The sequence below is a fragment of the Nerophis lumbriciformis genome, linkage group LG01 (genome assembly GCF_033978685.3).
Source record: "Nerophis lumbriciformis linkage group LG01, RoL_Nlum_v2.1, whole genome shotgun sequence".
NCBI classification, from domain to species: domain Eukaryota; kingdom Metazoa; phylum Chordata; class Actinopteri; order Syngnathiformes; family Syngnathidae; genus Nerophis; species Nerophis lumbriciformis.
The window spans coordinates 72,154,617-72,174,581 of NC_084548.2; the positions used below are offsets into that span (position 1 = coordinate 72,154,617).

Here is a 19,965-nt window from a genome sequence, read left to right on the forward strand (position 1 = left end):
AGGATGAAGATACCTGGCTATGTTAGTGAGGATGAAGGTACCTGGCTATGTTAGTGAGGATGAAGGTACCTGGCTATGTTAGTGAGGATGAAGGTACCTGGCTATGTTAGTGAGGATGAAGGTACCTGGCTATGTTAGTGAGGATGAAGGTACCTGGCTATGTTAGTGAGGATGAAGATACTTGGCTATGTTAGTGAGGATGAAGGTACCTGGCTATGTTAGTGAGGATGAAGGTACCTGGCTATGTTATTGAGGATGAAGGTACCTGGCTATGTTAGTGAGGATGAAGATACCTGGCTATGTTAGTGAGGATGAAGGTACCTGGCTATGTTAGTGAGGATGAAGGTACCTGGCTATGTTAGTGAGGATGAAGGTACCTGGCTATGTTAGTAAGGATGAAGGTACCTGGCTATGTTAGTGAGGATGAAGGTACCTGGCTATGTTAGTGAGGATGAAGATACCTGGCTATGTTAGTGAGGATGAAGGTACCTGGCTATGTTAGTGAGGATGAAGGTACCTGGCTATGTTATTGAGGATGAAGGTACCTGGCTATGTTAGTGAGGATGAAGATACCTGGCTATGTTAGTGAGGATGAAGGTACCTGGCTATGTTATTGAGGATGAAGGTACCTGGCTATGTTAGTGAGGATGAAGATACCTGGCTATGTTAGTGAGGATGAAGGTACCTGGCTATGTTATTGAGGATGAAGATACCTGGCTATGTTATTGAGGATGAAGATACCTGGCTATGTTATTGAGGATGAAGGTGTGTTGATGTTCACAGGTGACACCATCGGCAGCGTCAACCATGCGCCTGTAGAAGGATTTCTGCACAAAGAGATTGTTCAACTCATCAAAGCCAGTGGAAACACACTCAGGTACCACATTATATTTCTTCATATATCACCACCATGTTTGATCTGAAGTACAACATATTGTTCCATTTGTCACAAATGTACCATATTTACATCATATTTGATCATATATCTTGTTTAAAAGTACAATTTTACATGTATCTCATGTATAATATTCACATTATATTTGATCCTCTTATTTAGAGGACCATTTTATATTATAAATAATGTATCATATTTGATCATAACCATAAATAATGTACCATATTTCATCACAAATGTAATGTGTGTGGAGGTCAACTGCAAGCCAAAATCAATACGGGAGTCAGGAAGTGCTTTAACACTTTACAAATTAAAAGTAAAGAATACATATATTAGACATCCTTATATACAAGCATGGAATTATTCTGAGGCTCCTCAAAGGCACAAAATATGAAGCAATTGTGAATAAAATAAAAGTTTACGAACTTCGAGATTGAAATGAAAAAATGTTAATGATTTCCAACTCGGCCAGCCGTTTTTGTAACAAGACTCTCTGGCTCTTTGACGACGTTGTCCTGTCAAAATAAAAGCATGTACAGCATGCATACAAAAGTGCATTCCACACAGCGCATGTCAAAATAAAGGCATCAAGAAAATAAAGGGCAGAAGAACCATATTTACATCGTGTTTGATCATAAATCTTATTTTGAGTACCATATTATACATCAATGTTCCATTTTTACATCACATTGTATATCATATTCACATTATAGTTTTACACTTTTTTTTTTATATGTACCATATATACATCTCTATTATTCACATTATATTTCATGTACTTCTATTTACATCCTATTTAATGTACATTGAATGTACCATATTTGATCATCTTTGTCATATCATCATCATATGTCATGTACTTCTATTTATATCCTATTTAATGTACCATATTGGATCATCTTTGTCATTACCATATTTCATGTACCGTATTTTTCGGACTATAAGTGGCAGTTTTTTTCATAGTTTGGCCGGGGGTGCGACTTATATATGTTTTTTTTCCCTTCTTTATTATGCATTTTCGGCCGGTGCGACTTATACTCCAAAAAATACGGTACTACTATTTACATCCTATTTAATGTACATTTTATGTCCCATATTTAGGGATGATACTCTAAACCGGTTTTCCCAGTTGTTCGATAAGAAAAGAACCGAGTCCTCGGACTCTAATCCCTTTTTGAGAACCGGTACCCGTTATCGAGACCACTATAGAAAAAGAAAAAGAGTTGGTTCTTTATTCGAATCCCGTCCCGACCAGAAATGCCCCGTGAGACATCACAAGAAATGACGTCACGTAGCTCAGTCATTAGGCGCAGATAGCGAAAGCAGGAAAAACAATGGACTGGAAAAAGCGCTCCAAGGTGTAATAAAGTTCAAAACAAAAAGATATAATCCAATGAATAACTTTACTGAGAGATATTTGAGCAGGGTACAAACACATGACCAACACTTTTACGACCAACTGGAAACATAGCAACCAGGCTAGCAACGCACCTCCTTTACGGCAGCTGTCGCAACGTTCTTAAAGCAACCGCAGCACATACATATATATACAACATATCTCCCTTTTTTAACTTTTCTTTTTCTTTCCTTGTAAACAAAACAAAATCACACTGTATATGTGTTGTCTGTCTAATTATAAATAATGCAGACGAGGCGTGTTGGCTGAGTTCTTGACGTTTACTTTCACAGCGTGCTCATAACCTCATTCTTAGCTGCCGGGTGGAGACATGCAACAACACTTACCCAGCATGCTCGTCACTCCCGTTGCATGCTGGGTAGTGTAGTTGTTATATTCCCTAGCTCATAACCTAACATCTTTCCCCCTATAAAGAAATAATGTTAACTCAATAAAGCGTATTTCTTTTTTTAGCTTTAACTTTTCATTTTTTAGCATTGTAACCACATTTGCAAACAACATTTCTCTTCATAGAATTTTCTTTCAATAAAGAAATAAAGTGCAAACATGTCAAAGCATCATAACAAACAGTTATGTTCCAATAGCAGCAGAAGTGCACTTTTCGGAGAGCTGTATTATTTTCAGTTTTGTGCCCAAGGGACTGATTTTATTTAACACTTTATTATTATTTATACACCTATAGTGATCACAGAGACAGGTTGTTTTTGTGTTACTGTATATATTTTCTGAAAAATCCCACTTAATATACTTTGGGTAACAACAGTCAATATTTATTTTATTTTATTTTTTAGGGGGGTAACAGTCAATATTTATTTATTAGATTTTATTTTTTTCTTATATAATAAAAGTGAGCTTTTGTTAAACCAATAATGTGTTTTTTTTTCCATATACAACAACCTATCTGGACTCGATAAGGAATCGGTTCGATAAGAGGATTCGATAATAGGCTCGAACTCGATAATTTCTTATCAAACATCATCCCTACCCATATTTGATCATTTTAGTCATATTAACATCATATTTAATGTACTTCTATTTACATCCTATTTCATGTACCATATTTGATCATTTTGGTCATATTAACATCATATTTAATGTACTCCTATTTACATCCTATTTCATGTACCATATTTGATCATTTTGGTCATATTAACATCATTTAATGTACTTCTATTTACATCCTATTTCATGTACCATATTTGATCATTTTGGTCATATTTACATCCTATTTCATGTACCATATTTGATCATTTTGGTCATATTAACATCATATTTCATGTACTTCTATTTACATTCTATTTCATGTACCATATTTGATCATTTTGGTCATATTAACATCATATTTAATGTACTTCTATTTACATCCTATTTCATGTACCATATTTGATCATTTTGGTCATATTTACATCCTATTTCATGTACCATATTTGATCATTTTGGTCATATTAACATCATATTTCATGTACTTCTATTTACATTCTATTTCATGTACCATATTTGATCATTTTGGTCATATTAACATCATATTTAATGTACTTCTATTTACATCCTATTTCATGTACCATATTTGATCATTTTGGTCATATTTACATCCTATTTCATGTACCATATTTGATCATTTTGGTCATATTAACATCATATTTCATGTACTTCTATTTACATTCTATTTCATGTACCATATTTGATCATTTTGGTCATATTAACATCATATTTAATGTACTTCTATTTACATCCTATTTCATGTACCATATTTGATCATTTTGGTCATATTTACATCATATTTCATGTACTTCTATTTACATTCTATTTCATGTACCATATTTGATCATTTTGGTCATATTAACATCATATTTAATGTACTTCTATTTACATCCTATTTCATGTACCATATTTGATCATTTTGGTCATATTTACATCCTATTTCATGTACCATATTTGATCATTTTGGTCATATTAACATCATATTTCATGTACTTCTATTTACATCCTATTTCATGTACCATATTTGATAATGTTTGTCATTAACATCATATTTGTCAACATTACAGTAAATGTATCTTGCCAATGTTTCTACATTTGCTACAAATAAATACACTCTTTTTACAATTTGTTAAATAAAAAACGAACAACTGTTAGAAGAAATTCACCTTTTACAAACTTCAAATAGAACTACAGTCGTCATACAAGGGGGCGGTCCTTATCTAAGGTGGGTGATGTGAGGGGGCGTGTCTTTACCTGTTACAGTCAAATTATTAAAAGATGCTGCATATTTTCCATAGGTTAAATGTTCTTTGCTGGAGGTTTGAGAAGCACTTCCTGTTTAAACCCCTTCTCCTTTCCTCCCCCAACCAGGCTGGAGACCATTTATAGCGACCCCATCCGCAAAGCTGAGCTGGAGGCGCGACTGCAGTATCTGAAGGTACACCTGTCACTCACACCTGTCACTCACACCTGTCGTGGCCAGACTTTGTCACATTCCCGCCTCCCCAGCTTCCCGGCAAGATTTTCTCTCCCCAAAAGCCGCGAGCAGCTGCGCCGCTAATCCCACACTTGACAATGTAGCAGCAGCCATTAGTGAAGAGATGTCATGGTCATACTCCTACTTCCTCCTAACAAACGCCCACCTGTCTTTATGCAGCAAACCCTCCATGAGAAGTGGGACGAGTATCGCTCGCTGATGGTGCAGGAACAGAGGCTCGTTCACGGTAAGTTAGGTCAAGTGGTCCGTGGGACAAACAGGAAGTCACTTTTTTGAGCAAACACAATGTAAACATTGACGGCCATTTTTACCACACTAATGTAAAAAGTTCTTGTAATCAGCCAACTTTGTTTAGGTCCTTTTAAATAAAACTAACATTTCATTTTTCATTTTTGTGTAAACATTCTGTCTCAAATAGACCATTTTTAGTTTTCGAGGCAACAAATTAATTGTTTTTTAGCACGATTTAATGTCTAACACATTAATGTCATCATTTTCATACAACTTTAATACAACAATACACTGTTTTTATAAACATTTAATACTGTGTCTTTACGAACTTAAACTGTTTTCGTAACCGTTTAATACGATTCGACATCTTAAACAAATTTAATGTAACCAATTTTAACATAATACGATTTAATGTCTAACGCATTAATGTAACCATTTTCGTAAAACTTTAATACAACAAATGTCGATTTAATGTAACTGTTTTACAACATTTATCACGGTACGTCTTTACGAACTTAAACTGTTTTCATAAATGTTTAATACGATTTGATATCTTAAACGAACTTAATGTAACTTTTTTTTAACACGATTTAATGTCTGTAACGCACTAATGTCAACATTTTTGTAAAACTTTAATACAACAAATGTCGATGTAATGTCACTGTTTTTATAAACATTTACTTCGGTATGTCTTCACGAACTTAATGTAATCATTTTCGTAAACGTTTAATACGATTCGATATCTTAAACAAATTTAATGTAACCAATTTTAACATAATACGATTTAATGTCTGTAACGCATTAATGTAACCATTTTCGTAAAACTTTAATACAACATCGTTAATACAACGATCTTTCATGGACATCGAATCATTTTGCATCGTTAATACAACGATCTTTCATGGACATCGAATCATTTTGTTTTGAAAACATCGGAACTTATAGTGTTCAATGAATGTGTAATTGTAATAATCAAGTCCTCATGATTTGTATTTTTAAAATTTGTTTTCGTAAACGTTTTAGTCTTGAATTGACTTAATGTACATATTTGTGTAATAATTAGGGATGTCTGATAATGGCTTTTTGCCGATATTCCAATATTGTCCAACTCTTTAATTACCGATACCGACATCATCCGATATATACAGTCGTGGAATTAACACATTATTATGCCTAATTTGGACAACCAGGTATGGTAAAAATAAGGTACTTTTTTTTTTTTTTTAATTAATAAAATAAAATAAGATAAATAAATTAAAAACATTTTCTTGAATAAAAAAGAAAGTAAAACAATATAAAAACAGTTACATAGAAACTAGTAATTAATGAAAATGAGTCAAATTAACTGTTAAAGGTTAGTACTATTAGTGGACCAGCAGCACGCACAATATTATCGGACATCTCCAGTAATAATCAGACTTTTTAATATCGAACAAATCTAACGTACGCATTTTCGTACACATCCAAGCCAATTCTATTCTAGTAAACGTAGACGACCTCAAGCATGGTAGACATTTTGTTCTTCGACAAATGTGAATCGACGTACGTGTTTTTAGAAGTCATTTTAGTTTCGTAAGAGATCCAATATCTGGTCATTTGAAAAGATCGGAACTTATAGTCTTCAATGAATGCGTAAACGTAATAATCAAGTCCTCATGATTTGTATTTTTAAAACTTGTTTTCGTAAACGTTTTAGTCTTGAATTGACTTAATGTACGTATTTGTGTAAGAATCACACTTTATTATATCGAACAAACTTAACGTACACTTTTTCGTACACGTCCAAGCCAATTCTATTCTAGTAAACGTAGACGACCTCAAGCATGGCGACAAACGTGAATTGACGTACGTGTTTTTAGTCATTTTAGTCTCGTAAGATACGATCTTAGACATTGAATTATTTAGTTTTGAAAACATGGGAATGTATTTCAACTTCCAGAGTTACTAACGTAAATGTTTGAAAGACAAAATGATGTGGACAATTGACCAAGTGTGTGCAACAACACGTCTTGTGTCGCAGGCATCGTGATGTGCGACGGCGCCGTGTACGAGTCCCTGGAGTCTGCGGGCGTGTACGGCAGCCTGGGCGCCCCCAGCCCCGCCGCCCGCCACTCGCCGCTCTGCAGCGGCAGCACGGGGAGCAGCGCCAGCGTCCTCAGCACGGCCACCGAGGACGACCCGCTCTACCAGACGTGCTTGTACCGCGCGGCGGGCGACCCGGACGAGGCCGACGGACACAAGCCGGCGGCGGCGAGGAAGCAGCGCCTGCGGCCCGCCAGCGAGCTCTTCACGTCGGCCAAGACGCAGCTGAGCCGCAGCGCCAGCACGCGCAGTTACATGCGCCAACCTTCGCCCGCCACCGTCGACAACAACAAATCGTCAGGCTTCAGCTCGCTGCAGAGGAAACACAGAAGCTTCCGCAGGCGCCTCCTCCAGTTCATCCCGGGCTTGAACAAGCCGCTGGAGGAGGAGGAGAGCAAACTGTGACCTCACTTCCTGTCCAGACTGTCAAAGTAAAATCCCAAAGAAGGGACCAAAGGCTGATTTTCGTTGGGCGGCTGTACAGAACTTTAACTTCCTCGTTTTAAGTTATTTTATTTATTTCAACGTTTCTTGTTCAGAATGAAGGATTCCTGTTTTTGTTTTTTTACTGCTTGTTGCCTTTTGTAAGTTTGATGAATCGCATTCTACTTCCTGCCAAAGAGACTGTTGCAAAAAATTAAAACAATGTTTTCCATATTTACGACCCCAGCTCTTTGTTTGCCAGCAACATTTTCTACCACCCTTTTTTCAAATGTTCTTTAAACGTTTACTTGACAAGCTTTTGGTTGAGCTGGTAAATACACAACACCAATCTCTACCAAACATCTTACATACAACACACAAAAGTTATTTAAAAGTTTACTAAACAAGCTTTTTGTTGAATCTGAGCTGATACATGTCCGATTACATTTGTTTGAAATATTTCCGTTTAATACTTTAAAAAAAACTACTTATTCAATCTTGCAGACCACATAAAATCTGAAGAGTTTGCGTCATGAAAGGTTTTTTTTAAGTGAATTTTACAAGCTTTTAGTAAAATCTAAACTGGTGAAAATTTAAATCTCAAAAAATACACAACCTAACATGACATTTTAGTTTGGAGTATTTTAGGTTGACTTTACATAATGTCTTAAAAGTTCTTAAAGTGTATTTTACAATATTTTGTTTAGTAAAAATAACAATAAAAAAGTATTTGTTCAACACATCCGATGACATTTTGTCTTCAATATTTCAGTAACATCACTTTGTCATTCAAACACTTTAAAATTTAAGTGAAAATAGAATATTAAAAAGATATTTAGGTTTTTTTTCCTTATATTAATATTGCTACATTATATGTTACAAGATAACTTAAAACTAGAGATTGCACGCTTTTGGTTAAATCGCAGCTGTCTAATATCAGAAAATAAAAAAAAACCTACTTATTCAACCTATCAGATGACATTTTGGTTTGAAATATTTCCGTTTAATACTTTAAAAAAAACTACTTATTCAATCTTGCAGATCGCATAAAATCTGAAGAGTTTGTGTAATGAAAGGTTTTTTTTAAGTGAATTTTACAAGCTTTTAGTAAAATCTAAACTGGTGAAAATTTAAATCTCAAAAAATACACAACCTAACATGACATTTTAGTTTGGAGTATTTTAGGTTGACTTTACATAATGTCGTAAAAGTTCTTAAAGTGTATTTTACAATATTTTTGTTAGTAAAAATAACAATAAAAAAGTATTTGTTCAACACATCTAATGACATTTTGTCTTCAATATTTCAGTAACATCACTTTGTCATTCAAACGCTTTAAAATTGAAGTGAAAATAGTAGAATATTAAAAAGATATTTAGGTTTTTTTTCCTTATATTAATATTGCTACATTATATGTTACAAGATAACTTAAAACTAGAGATTGCACGCAGATAAGAAAATTTAAAAAACCCTACTTATTCAACCTATCAGATGACATTTTGGTTTGAAATATTTCCGTTTAATACTTTTAAAAAAACTACTTATTCAATCTTGCAGACCACATAAAATCTGAAGAGTGCGTCATGAAAGGTTTTTTTTTAGTTAATTTTACAAGCTTTTAGTAAAATCTAAATTGGTGACAATTGAAATCTCAAAAAATACACAACCTATCAGATGACATTTTAGTTTGGAGTATTTTAGGTTGACTTTACATAATGTCGTAAAAGTTCTTAAAGTGTATTTTACAATATTTTTGTTAGTAAAAATAACAATAAAAAAGTATTTGTTCAACACATCCGATGACATTTTGTCTTCAATATTTCAGTAACATCACTTTGTCATTCAAACACTTTAAAATTGAAGTGAAAATAGTAGAATATTAAAAAGATATTTAGGTTTTTTTTCCTTATATTAATATTGCTACATTATATGTTACAAGATAACTTAAAACTAGAGATTGCACGCTTTTGGTTAAATAGGACTGGCTAATATCAGAAAATTAAAAAAAACTACTTTTTCAACCTATCAGATGACATTTTGGTTTGAAATATTTCCGTTTAATACTTTTTAAAAAACTACTTATTCAATCTTGCAGACCACATAAAATCTGAAGAGTGCGTCATGAAAGTTTTTTTTTTTTAGTTAATTTTACAAACTTTGCATAAAATCTAAATTGGTGACAATTGAAATCTCAAAAAATACACAACCTATCACATGACATTTTAGTTTGGAGTATTTTAGGTTGACTTTACATAATGTCTTAAAAGTTCTTAAAGTGTATTTTACAATATTTTGGTTAGTAAAAATAAAAATAAAAAAGTATTTGTTCAACACATCCGATGACATTTTGTCTTAAAATTTCAGTAACATCACTTTGTCATTCAAACACTTTAAAATTTAAGTTAAAATAGTAGAATATTAAAAAGATATTTAGGTTTTTTCCTTATATTAATATTGCTACATTATATGTTACAAGATAACTTAAAACTAGAGATTGCACGCTTTTGGTTAAATCGGACTGGCTAATATCAGAAAATTAAAAAAAACTACTTTTTCAACCTATCAGATGACATTTTGGTTTGAAATATTTCCGTTTAATACTTTTTTTAAAACTACTTATTCAATCTTGCAGACCACATAAAATCTGAAGAGTGCGTTATGAAAGTTTTTTTTTTTTAGTTAATTTTACAAACTTTGCATAAAATCTAAATTGGTGACAATTGAAATCTCAAAAAATACACAACCTATCACATGACATTTTAGTTTGGAGTATTTTAGGTTGACTTTACATAATGTCTTAAAAGTTCTTAAAGTGTATTTTACAATATTTTGGTTAATAAAAATAACAATAAAAAAGTATTTGTTCAACACTTCCGATGACATTTTGTCTTCAATATTTCAGTAACATCAAACACTTTAAAATTGAAGTGAAAATAGTAGAATATTAAAAAGATATTTAGTTTTTTTTTCCTTATATTAATATTTCTACATTATATGTTACAAAAGTTCTTAAAACTAGAGATTGCACGCTTTTGGTTAAATCGCAGCTGGCTAATATCAGAAAATAAAAAAACCTACTTATTCAACCTATCAGATGACATTTTGGTTTGAAATATTTCCGTTTAATACTTTTAAAAAAACTACTTATTCAATCTTGCAGACCACATCAAATCTGAAGAGTGCGTCATGAAAGTTTTTTTTTTTTAGTTAATTTTACAAACTTTGCATAAAATCTAAATTGGTGACAATTGAAATCTCAAAAAATACACAACCTATCACATGACATTTTAGTTTGGAGTATTTTAGGTTGACTTTACATAATGTCTTAAAAGTTCTTAAAGTGTATTTTACAATATTTTTGTTAGTAAAAATAACAATAAAAAAGTATTTGTTCAACACATCCGATGACATTTTGTCTTAAAATTTCAGTAACATCACTTTGTCATTCAAACACTTTAAAATTTAAGTTAAAATAGTAGAATATTAAAAAGATATTTAGGTTTTTTCCTTATATTAATATTGCTACATTATATGTTACAAGATAACTTAAAACTAGAGATTGCACGCTTTTGGTTAAATCGGACTGGCTAATATCAGAAAATTAAAAAAAACTACTTATTCAACCTATCAGATGACATTTTGGTTTGAAATATTTCCGTTTAATACTTTTAAAAAAACTACTTATTCAATCTTGCAGACCGCATAAAATCTGAAGAGTTTGCGTCATGAATTTTTTTTTTAGTTAATTTTACAAGCTTTTAGTAAAATCTAAATTGGTGACAATTGAAATCTCAAAAAATACACAACCTATCACATGACATTTTAGTTTGGAGTATTTTAGGTTGACTTTACATAATGTCTTAAAAGTTCTTAAAGTGTATTTTACAATATTTTTGTTAGTAAAAATAAAAAAGTATTTGTTCAACACATCCGATGACATTTTGTCTTCAATATTTCAGTAACATCACTTTGTCATTCAAACACTTTAAAATTTAAGTGAAATAGTAAAATATTAAAAAGATATTTAGGTTTTTTTCCTTATACTAATATTGCTACATTATATGTTACAAAAGATCTTAAAACTAGAGATTGCACACTTTTGGTTAAATCGGACTGGCTAATATCAGAAAATAAAAAAAAACCTACTTATTCAACCTATCAGATGACATTTTAGTTTGAAATATTTCCGTTTAATACTTTTTAAAAAACTACTTATTCAATCTTGCAGACCACATAAAATCTGAAGAGTTTGTGTAATGAAAGTTTTTTTTTAAGTGAATTTTACAAGCTTTTAGTAAAATCTAAACTGGTGAAAATTGAAATCTCAAAAAATACACAACCTATCACATGACATTTTAGTTTGGAGTATTTTAGGTTGACTTTACATAATGTCGTAAAAGTTCTTAAAGTGTATTTTACAATATTTTTGTTAGTAAAAATAACAATAAAAAAGTATTTGTTCAACACATCCGATGACATTTTGTCTTCAATATTTCAGTAACATCACTTTGTCATTCAAACACTTTAAAATTTAAGTGAAAATAGTAGAATATTAAAAATATATTTAGGTTTTTTTTCCTTATATTAATATTGCTACATTATATGTTACAAGATAACTTAAAACTAGAGATTGCACGCTTTTGGTTAAATCGGACTGGCTAATATCAGAAAATAAAAAAACCCTACTTACCGTATTCAACCTATCAGATGACATTTTGGTTTGAAATATTTCCGTTTAATACTTTTTAAAAAACTACTTATTCAATCTTGCAAACCACATAAAATCTGAAGAGTGTGTTATAAAAGGTTGTTTTTTTTTAGTTAATTTTACAAGCTTTGCATAAAATCTAAATTGGTGACAATAGAAATCTCAAAAAATACACAACCTATCACATGACATTTTAGTTTGGAGTATTTTAGGTTGACTTTACATAATGTCTTAAAAGTTCTTAAAGTGTATTTTACAATATTTTGGTTAATAAAAATAACAATAAAAAAGTATTTGTTCAACACTTCCGATGACATTTTGTCTTCAATATTTCAGTAACATCACTTTGTCATTCAAACACTTTAAAATTTAAGTGAAAATAGTAGAATATTAAAAAGATATTTAGTTTTTTTTTCCTTATATTAATATTGCTACATTATATGTTACAAAAGTTATTAAAACTAGAGATTGCACGCTTTTGGTTAAATCGCAGCTGTCTAATATCAGAAAATAAAAAAAACTACTTATTCAACCTATCAGATGACATTTTGGTTTGAAATATTTCCGTTTAATACTTTTAAAAAAACTACTTATTCAATCTTGCAGACCACATAAAATCTGAAGAGTGCGTCATGAAAGTTTTTTTTTTTTTAGTTAATTTTACAAACTTTGCATGAAATCTAAATTGGTGACAATTTAATTCTCAAAAAATACACAACCTATCACATGACATTTTAGTTTGGAGTATTTTAGGTTGACTTTACATAATGTCTTAAAAGTTCTTAAAGTGTATTTTACAATATTTTGGTTAGTAAAAATAAAGTATTTCTTAAACACATCCGATGACATTTTGTCTTCAATATTTCAGTAACATCACTTTGTCATTCAAACACTTTAAAATTGAAGAGAAAATAGTAGAATATTAAAAAGATATTTAGGTTTTTTTCCTTATATTAATATTGCTACATTATATGTTACAAAAGATCTTAAAACTAGAGATTGCACGCTTTTGGTTAAATCGGACTGGCTAATATCAGAAAATAAAAAACCTACTTATTCAACCTATCTGACATTTTGGTTTGAAATATTTCCGTTTAATACTTTTTAAAAAACGACTTATTCAATCTTGCAGACCACATAAAATCTGAAGAGTTTGTGTAATGAAAGTTTTTTTTAAAGTGAATTTTACAAGCTTTTAGTAAAATCTAAATTGGTGACAATTGAAATCTCAAAAAATACACAACCTATCACATGACATTTTAGTTTGGAGTATTTTAGGTTGACTTTACATAATGTCTTAAAAGTTCTTAAAGTGTATTTTACAATATTTTGGTTAGTAAAAATAAAGTATTTCTTAAACACATCCGATGACATTTTGTCTTCAATATTTCAGTAACATCACTTTGTCATTCAAACACTTTAAAATTGAAGTGAAAATAGTAGAATATTAAAAAGATATTTAGGTTTTTTTCCTTATATTAATATTGCTACATTATATGTTACAAAAGATCTTAAAACTAGAGATTGCACGCTTTTGGTTGAATCGGAGCTGGCTAAAATCAGAAAATTAAAAAAAACCTACTTATTCAACCTATCAGATGACATTTTGGTTTGAAATATTTCCGTTTAATACTTTAAAAAAAACTACTTATTCAATCTTGCAGACCACATAAAATCTGAAGAGTGTGTTATGAAAGGTTGTTTTTTTTAGTGAATTTTACAAGCTTTGCATAAAATCTAAATTGGTGACAATTGAAATGTCAAAAAATACACAACCTATCACATGACATTTTAGTTTGGAGTATTTTAGGTTGACTTTACATAATGTCGTAAAAGTTCTTAAAGTGTATTTTACAATATTTTGGTTAGTAAAAATAAAGTATTTGTTCAACACATCCGATGACATTTTGTCTTCAAAATTTCAGTAACATCACTTTGTCATTCAAACACTTTAAATAAGTGAAAATAGTAGAATATTAAAAAGATATTTAGGTTTTTTTCCTTATATTAATATTGCTACATTATATGTTACAAAAGTTCTTAAAACTAGAGATTGCACGCTTTTGGTTAAATCGGACTGGCTAATATCAGAAAATAAAAAAAAACTACTTATTCAACCTATCAGATGACATTTTAGTTTGAAATATTTCCGTTTAATACTTTTTAAAAAAACTACTTATTCAATCTTGCAGACCGCATAAAATCTGAAGAGTGCGTTATGAAAGGTTTTTTTTTTAGTTAATTTTACAAGCTTTTAGTAAAGTCTAAATTGGTGACAATTGAAATCTCAAAAAATACACAACCTATCAGATGACATTTTAGTTTGGAGTATTTTAGGTTGACTTTACATAATGTCGTAAAAGTTCTTAAAGTGTATTTTACAATATTTTTGTTGGTAAAAATAACAATAAAAAAGTATTTGTTCAACACATCCGATGACATTTTGTCTTCAATATTTCAGTAACATCACTTTGTCATTCAAACACTTTAAAATTGAAGTGAAAATAGTAGAATATTAAAAAGATATTTAGGTTTTTTTCCTTATATTAATATTGCTACATTATATGTTACAAGATAACTTAAAACTAGAGATTGCACGCTTTTGGTTAAATCGGACTGGCTAATATCAGAAAATAAAAAAAACTACTTATTCAACCTATCAGATGACATTTTAGTTTGAAATATTTCCATTTAATACTTTTTAAAAAACTACTTATTCAATCTTGCAGACCGCATAAAATCTGAAGAGTTTGCGTCATGAAAGGGTTTTTTTTAAGTGAATTTTACAAGCTTTTAGTAAAATCTAAATTGGGGACAATTGAAATCTCAAAAAATACACAACCTATCACATGACATTTTAGTTTGGAGTATTTTAGGTTGACTTTACATAATGTCTTAAAAGTTCTTAAAGTGTATTTTACAATATTTTGGGTAGCAAAAATAACATTAAAAAGTATTTGTTCAACACATCCGATGACATTTTGTCTTCAAAATTTCAGTAACATCACTTTGTCATTCAAACACTTTAAAATTGAAGTGAAAATAGTAGAATATTAAAAAGATATTTAGGTTTTTTTCCTTATATTAATATTGCTACATTATATGTTACAAGATAACTTAAAACTAGAGATTGCACGCTTTTGGTTAAATCGGACTGGCTAATATCAGAAAATTAAAAAAAACTACTTTTTCAACCTATCAGATGACATTTTGGTTTGAAATATTTCCGTTTAATACTTTTAAAAAAACTATTTATTCAATCTTGCAGACTGTATAAAATCTGAAGAGTGTGTTATGAAAGGTTTTTTTTTAGTTAATTTTACAAGCTTTGCATAAAATCTAAATTGGTGACAATTGAAATGTCAAAAAATACACAACCTATCACATGACATTTTAGTTTGATGGAGTATTTTAGGTTGACTTTACATAATGTCTTAAAAGTTCTTAAAGCGTATTTTACAATATTTTGGGTAGCAAAAATAACATTAAAAAGTATTTGTTCAACACATCCGAAGACATTTTGTCTTCAATATTTCAGTAACATCACTTTGTCATTCAAACGCTTTAAAATTGAAGTGAAAATAGTAGAATATTAAAAAGATATTTAGGTTTTTTTCCTTATACTAATATTGCTACATTATATGTTACAAGATAACTTAAAACTAGAGATTGCACGCTTTTGGTTAAATCGGACTGGCTAATATCAGAAAAAATATATATATATACTTATTCAACCTATCAGATGACATTTTGGTTTGAAATATTTCCGTTTAATACTTTTTTAAAAACTACTTATTCAATCTTGCAGACCACATAAAATCTGAAGAGTACGTTATGAAATGTTTTTTTTTTAGTTAATTTTACAAGCTTTGCATAAAATCTAAATTGGGGACAATTGAAATCTCAAAAAATACACAACCTATCACATGACATTTTAGTTTGGAGTATTTTAGGTTGACTTTACATAATGTCTTAAAAGTTCTTAAAGTGTATTTTACAATATTTTGGTTAGCAAAAATAACATTAAAAAGTATTTGTTCAACACATCCGATGACATTTTGTCTTCAAAAGTTCAGTAACATCACTTTGTCATTCAAACACTTTAAAATTGAAGTGAAAATAGTAGAATATTAAAAAGATATTTAGGTTTTTTTCCTTATATTAATATTGCTACATTATATGTTACAAGATAACTTAAAACTAGAGATTGCACGCTTTTGGTTAAATCGGACTGGCTAATATCAGAAAATAAAAAACCTACTTATTCAACCTATCTGACATTTTGGTTTGAAATATTTCCGTTTAATACTTTTAAAAAAAACTACTTATTCAATCTTGCAGACCACATAAAATCTGAAGAGTGCGTTATGAAAGGTTTTTTTAAGTGAATTTTACAAGCTTTGCATAAAATCTAAATTGGTGACAATTGAAATCTCAAAAAATACACAACCTATCACATGACATTTTAGTTTGGAGTATATTAGGTTGACTTTACATAATGTCTTAAAAGTTCTTAAAGTGTATTTTACAATGTTTTGGTTAGTAAAAATAAAGTATTTCTTAAACACATCCGATGACATTTTGTCTTCAATATTTCAGTAACATCACTTTGTCATTCAAACACTTTAAAATTTAAGTGAAAATAGTAGAATATTAAAAAGATATTTGTTTTTTTTCCTTATATTAATATTGCTACATTATATGTTACAAGATAACTTAAAACTAGAGATTGCACGCTTTTGGTTAAAATCGGACTGGCTAATATCAGAAAATTAAAAAAAACCTACTTATTCAACTTATCTGACGTTTTGGTTTGAAATATTTCCGTTTAATACTTTTTAAAAAACGACTTATTCAATCTTGCAGATCACATAAAATCTGAAGAGTTTGCGTCATGAAAGGTTTTTTTAAGTGAATTTTACAAGCTTTTAGTAAAATCTAAACTGGTGAAAATTTAAATCTCAAAAAATACACAACCTAACATGATATTTTAGTTTGGAGTATTTTAGGTTGACTTTACATAATGTCGTAAAAGTTCTTAAAGTGTATTTTACAATATTTTTGTTAGTAAAAATAACAATAAAAAAGTATTTGTTCAACACATCCGATGACATTTTGTCTTCAAAATTTCAGTAACATCACTTTGTCATTCAAACACTTTAAATAAGTGAAAATAGTAGAATATTAAAAAGATATTTAGGTTTTTTTCCTTATATTAATATTGCTACATTATATGTTACAAAAGTTCTTAAAACTAGAGATTGCACGCTTTTGGTTAAATCGGACTAGCTAATATCAGAAAATTAAAAAAACTACTTATTCAACCTATCAGATGACATTTTGGTTTGAAATATTTCCGTTTAATACTTTTAAAAAATGTGTCCCGTGAAAAACTGTCTAATAACTAAAGTTCCTTGGGTGAATAATGTAAACTCACCACACCGGTATGTTTTAGCGCTTTCATGGCGAGTTTACTGACAGATATAAGTAAGAACTTTACACTACTTTATATTAGAAATGGAAACAATGGAGGATGAATGTCACATAACAAGAAAATAGAGAAAAAGAAGAAGCTTTTCGACTACGGTGTAGGCACAGACTACAAAGGCAGACGCACGCAAATTTTCAAGATTTATGCAGATCCCAAATACAGATCAGCAGGTACCAGAAGGTAAGAAAAGTTGCTTTTGCATAATATTGCGAAACAAAACGCCAGATAATATGTCTTACCTTATACACAGCATAATAATACTCCTATGTTGAAGCACAGTACAATCCATCAAGCGGTGCGGCTTCATAGCTTACCAAAGTCCTACTAAAACATTTTGATAGATTTTTGAGCGCCGTGTGTAATGTTCTATATTTTCAATGGAACATATAAAATGTTGGTGTTGTTTACCTGAGTCATGTTGCAGTCTACACATATCTCTTATGTGTGACTGCCATCATATTGCAGTTGAGAATAGAATAGAAAGTACTTTATTGATCCCTGGGGGAAATTCAGCACCACAGTTCGCTCACAATAAACAATAAGGTATTTTTTACATGTGAATAATATAAATACAGTCTATTATACAGCATTATTCACTTGTGAATAATATAAATACAGTCTGTTATACAGCATTATTAGCGTGTGAATAATATAAATACAGTCTATTATACAGCATTATTAGCGTGTGAATAATATAAATACAGTCTATTATACAGCATTATTAGCTTGTGAATAATATAAATACAGTCTATTATACAGCATTATTCACATGTGAATAATATAAATACAGTCTATTATACAGCATTATTCACATGTGAATAATATAAATACAGTCTATTATACAGCGTTATTCACGTGTGAATAATATAAATACAGTCTATTATACAGCATTATTAGCGTGTGAATAATATAAATACAGTCTATTATACAGCATTATTCACTTGTGAATAATATAAATACAGTCTATTATACAGCATTATTCACATGTGAATAATATAAATACAGTCTATTATACAGCATTATTCACATGTGAATATAAATACAGTCTATTATACAGCATTATTCACATGTGAATAATATAAATACAGTCTATTATACAGCATTATTCACTTGTGAATAATATAAATACAGTCTATTATACAGCATTATTCACATGTGAATAATATAAATACAGTCTATTATACAGCATTATTCACATGTGAATAATATAAATACAGTCTATTATACAGCATTATTCACATGTGAATAATATAAATACAGTCTATTATACAGCATTATTCACATGTGAATAATATAAATACAGTCTATTATACAGCATTATTCACATGTGAATAATATAAATACAGTCTATTATACAGCATTATTCACATGTGAATAATATAAATACAGTCTATTATACAGCATTATTCACTTGTGAATAATATAAATACAGTCTATTATACAGCATTATTCACATGTGAATAATATAAATACAGTATATTATACAGCATTATTTACATGTGAATAATATAAATACAGTCTATTATACAGCCTTATTAGCGTGTGAATAATATAAATACAGTCTATTATACAGCATTATTCACTTGTGAATAATATAAATACAGTCTATTATACAGCATTATTCACATGTGAATAATATAAATACAGTATATTATACAGCATTATTCACATGTGAATAATATAAATACAGTCTATTATACAGCATTATTCACATGTGAATAATATACTGGTAAGTACAGTCTATTATACAGCATTATTAGCGTGTGAATAATATAAATAGTCTATTATACAGCATTATTCACTTGTGAATAATATAAATACAGTCTATTATACAGCATTATTCACATGTGAATAATATAAATACAGCATTATACACATATAATAGACGTATTTACACGTATCTCTTATTTGTGACTGCCATCTACTGGTCACACTTATTTCACCATGTACCAAATAAAATTGCTTCGAGGTCGGTAAGCACAACCAAAATTATTCCGTACATTAAGTTATAAGGCGCACTGTCGAGTTTTGAGAAAATGAAAGGATTTTAAGTGTGTCTCCAGCAGGCGAGTTGTACTTTGAAATATTTGGTAATACTACGTCCTGAAAGCCGCCCAAACACTTCCATACTTGTTCATGAAAGATAAAGCGTTCGGCATCAAGTCCACAGACTTAAGACCAGAGTCAGGGAGCACGAGTGAAGGCGGCCTTGTTCTTTAGCTCTTTGCCCGCCGGGGTA

At 30.1% G+C, this 19,965-nt stretch overlaps 1 protein-coding gene and 1 long non-coding RNA gene across 2 annotated transcripts in view; one reads left to right on the forward strand and one right to left on the reverse strand.

Annotated features, from left to right (window-relative positions):
• tamalin (trafficking regulator and scaffold protein tamalin) overlaps positions 1-7,773 on the forward strand; it is a 38,604-nt gene extending 30,831 nt beyond the window's left edge. The window contains exons 5-8 of the mRNA XM_061925429.1: positions 784-877; positions 4,665-4,731; positions 4,951-5,017; positions 7,043-7,773. Coding sequence (XP_061781413.1) covers positions 784-877; positions 4,665-4,731; positions 4,951-5,017; positions 7,043-7,509 — 695 coding nt within the window. The 3' untranslated portion in view covers positions 7,510-7,773. The remainder of the gene's footprint in view (positions 1-783; positions 878-4,664; positions 4,732-4,950; positions 5,018-7,042) is intronic.
• LOC133572610 (uncharacterized) overlaps positions 4,543-19,965 on the reverse strand; it is a 42,361-nt gene continuing 26,938 nt past the window's right edge. Inside the window, exon 3 of the long non-coding RNA XR_009810553.1 lies at positions 4,543-4,725. This is a non-coding gene — a long non-coding RNA (uncharacterized lncRNA). The remainder of the gene's footprint in view (positions 4,726-19,965) is intronic.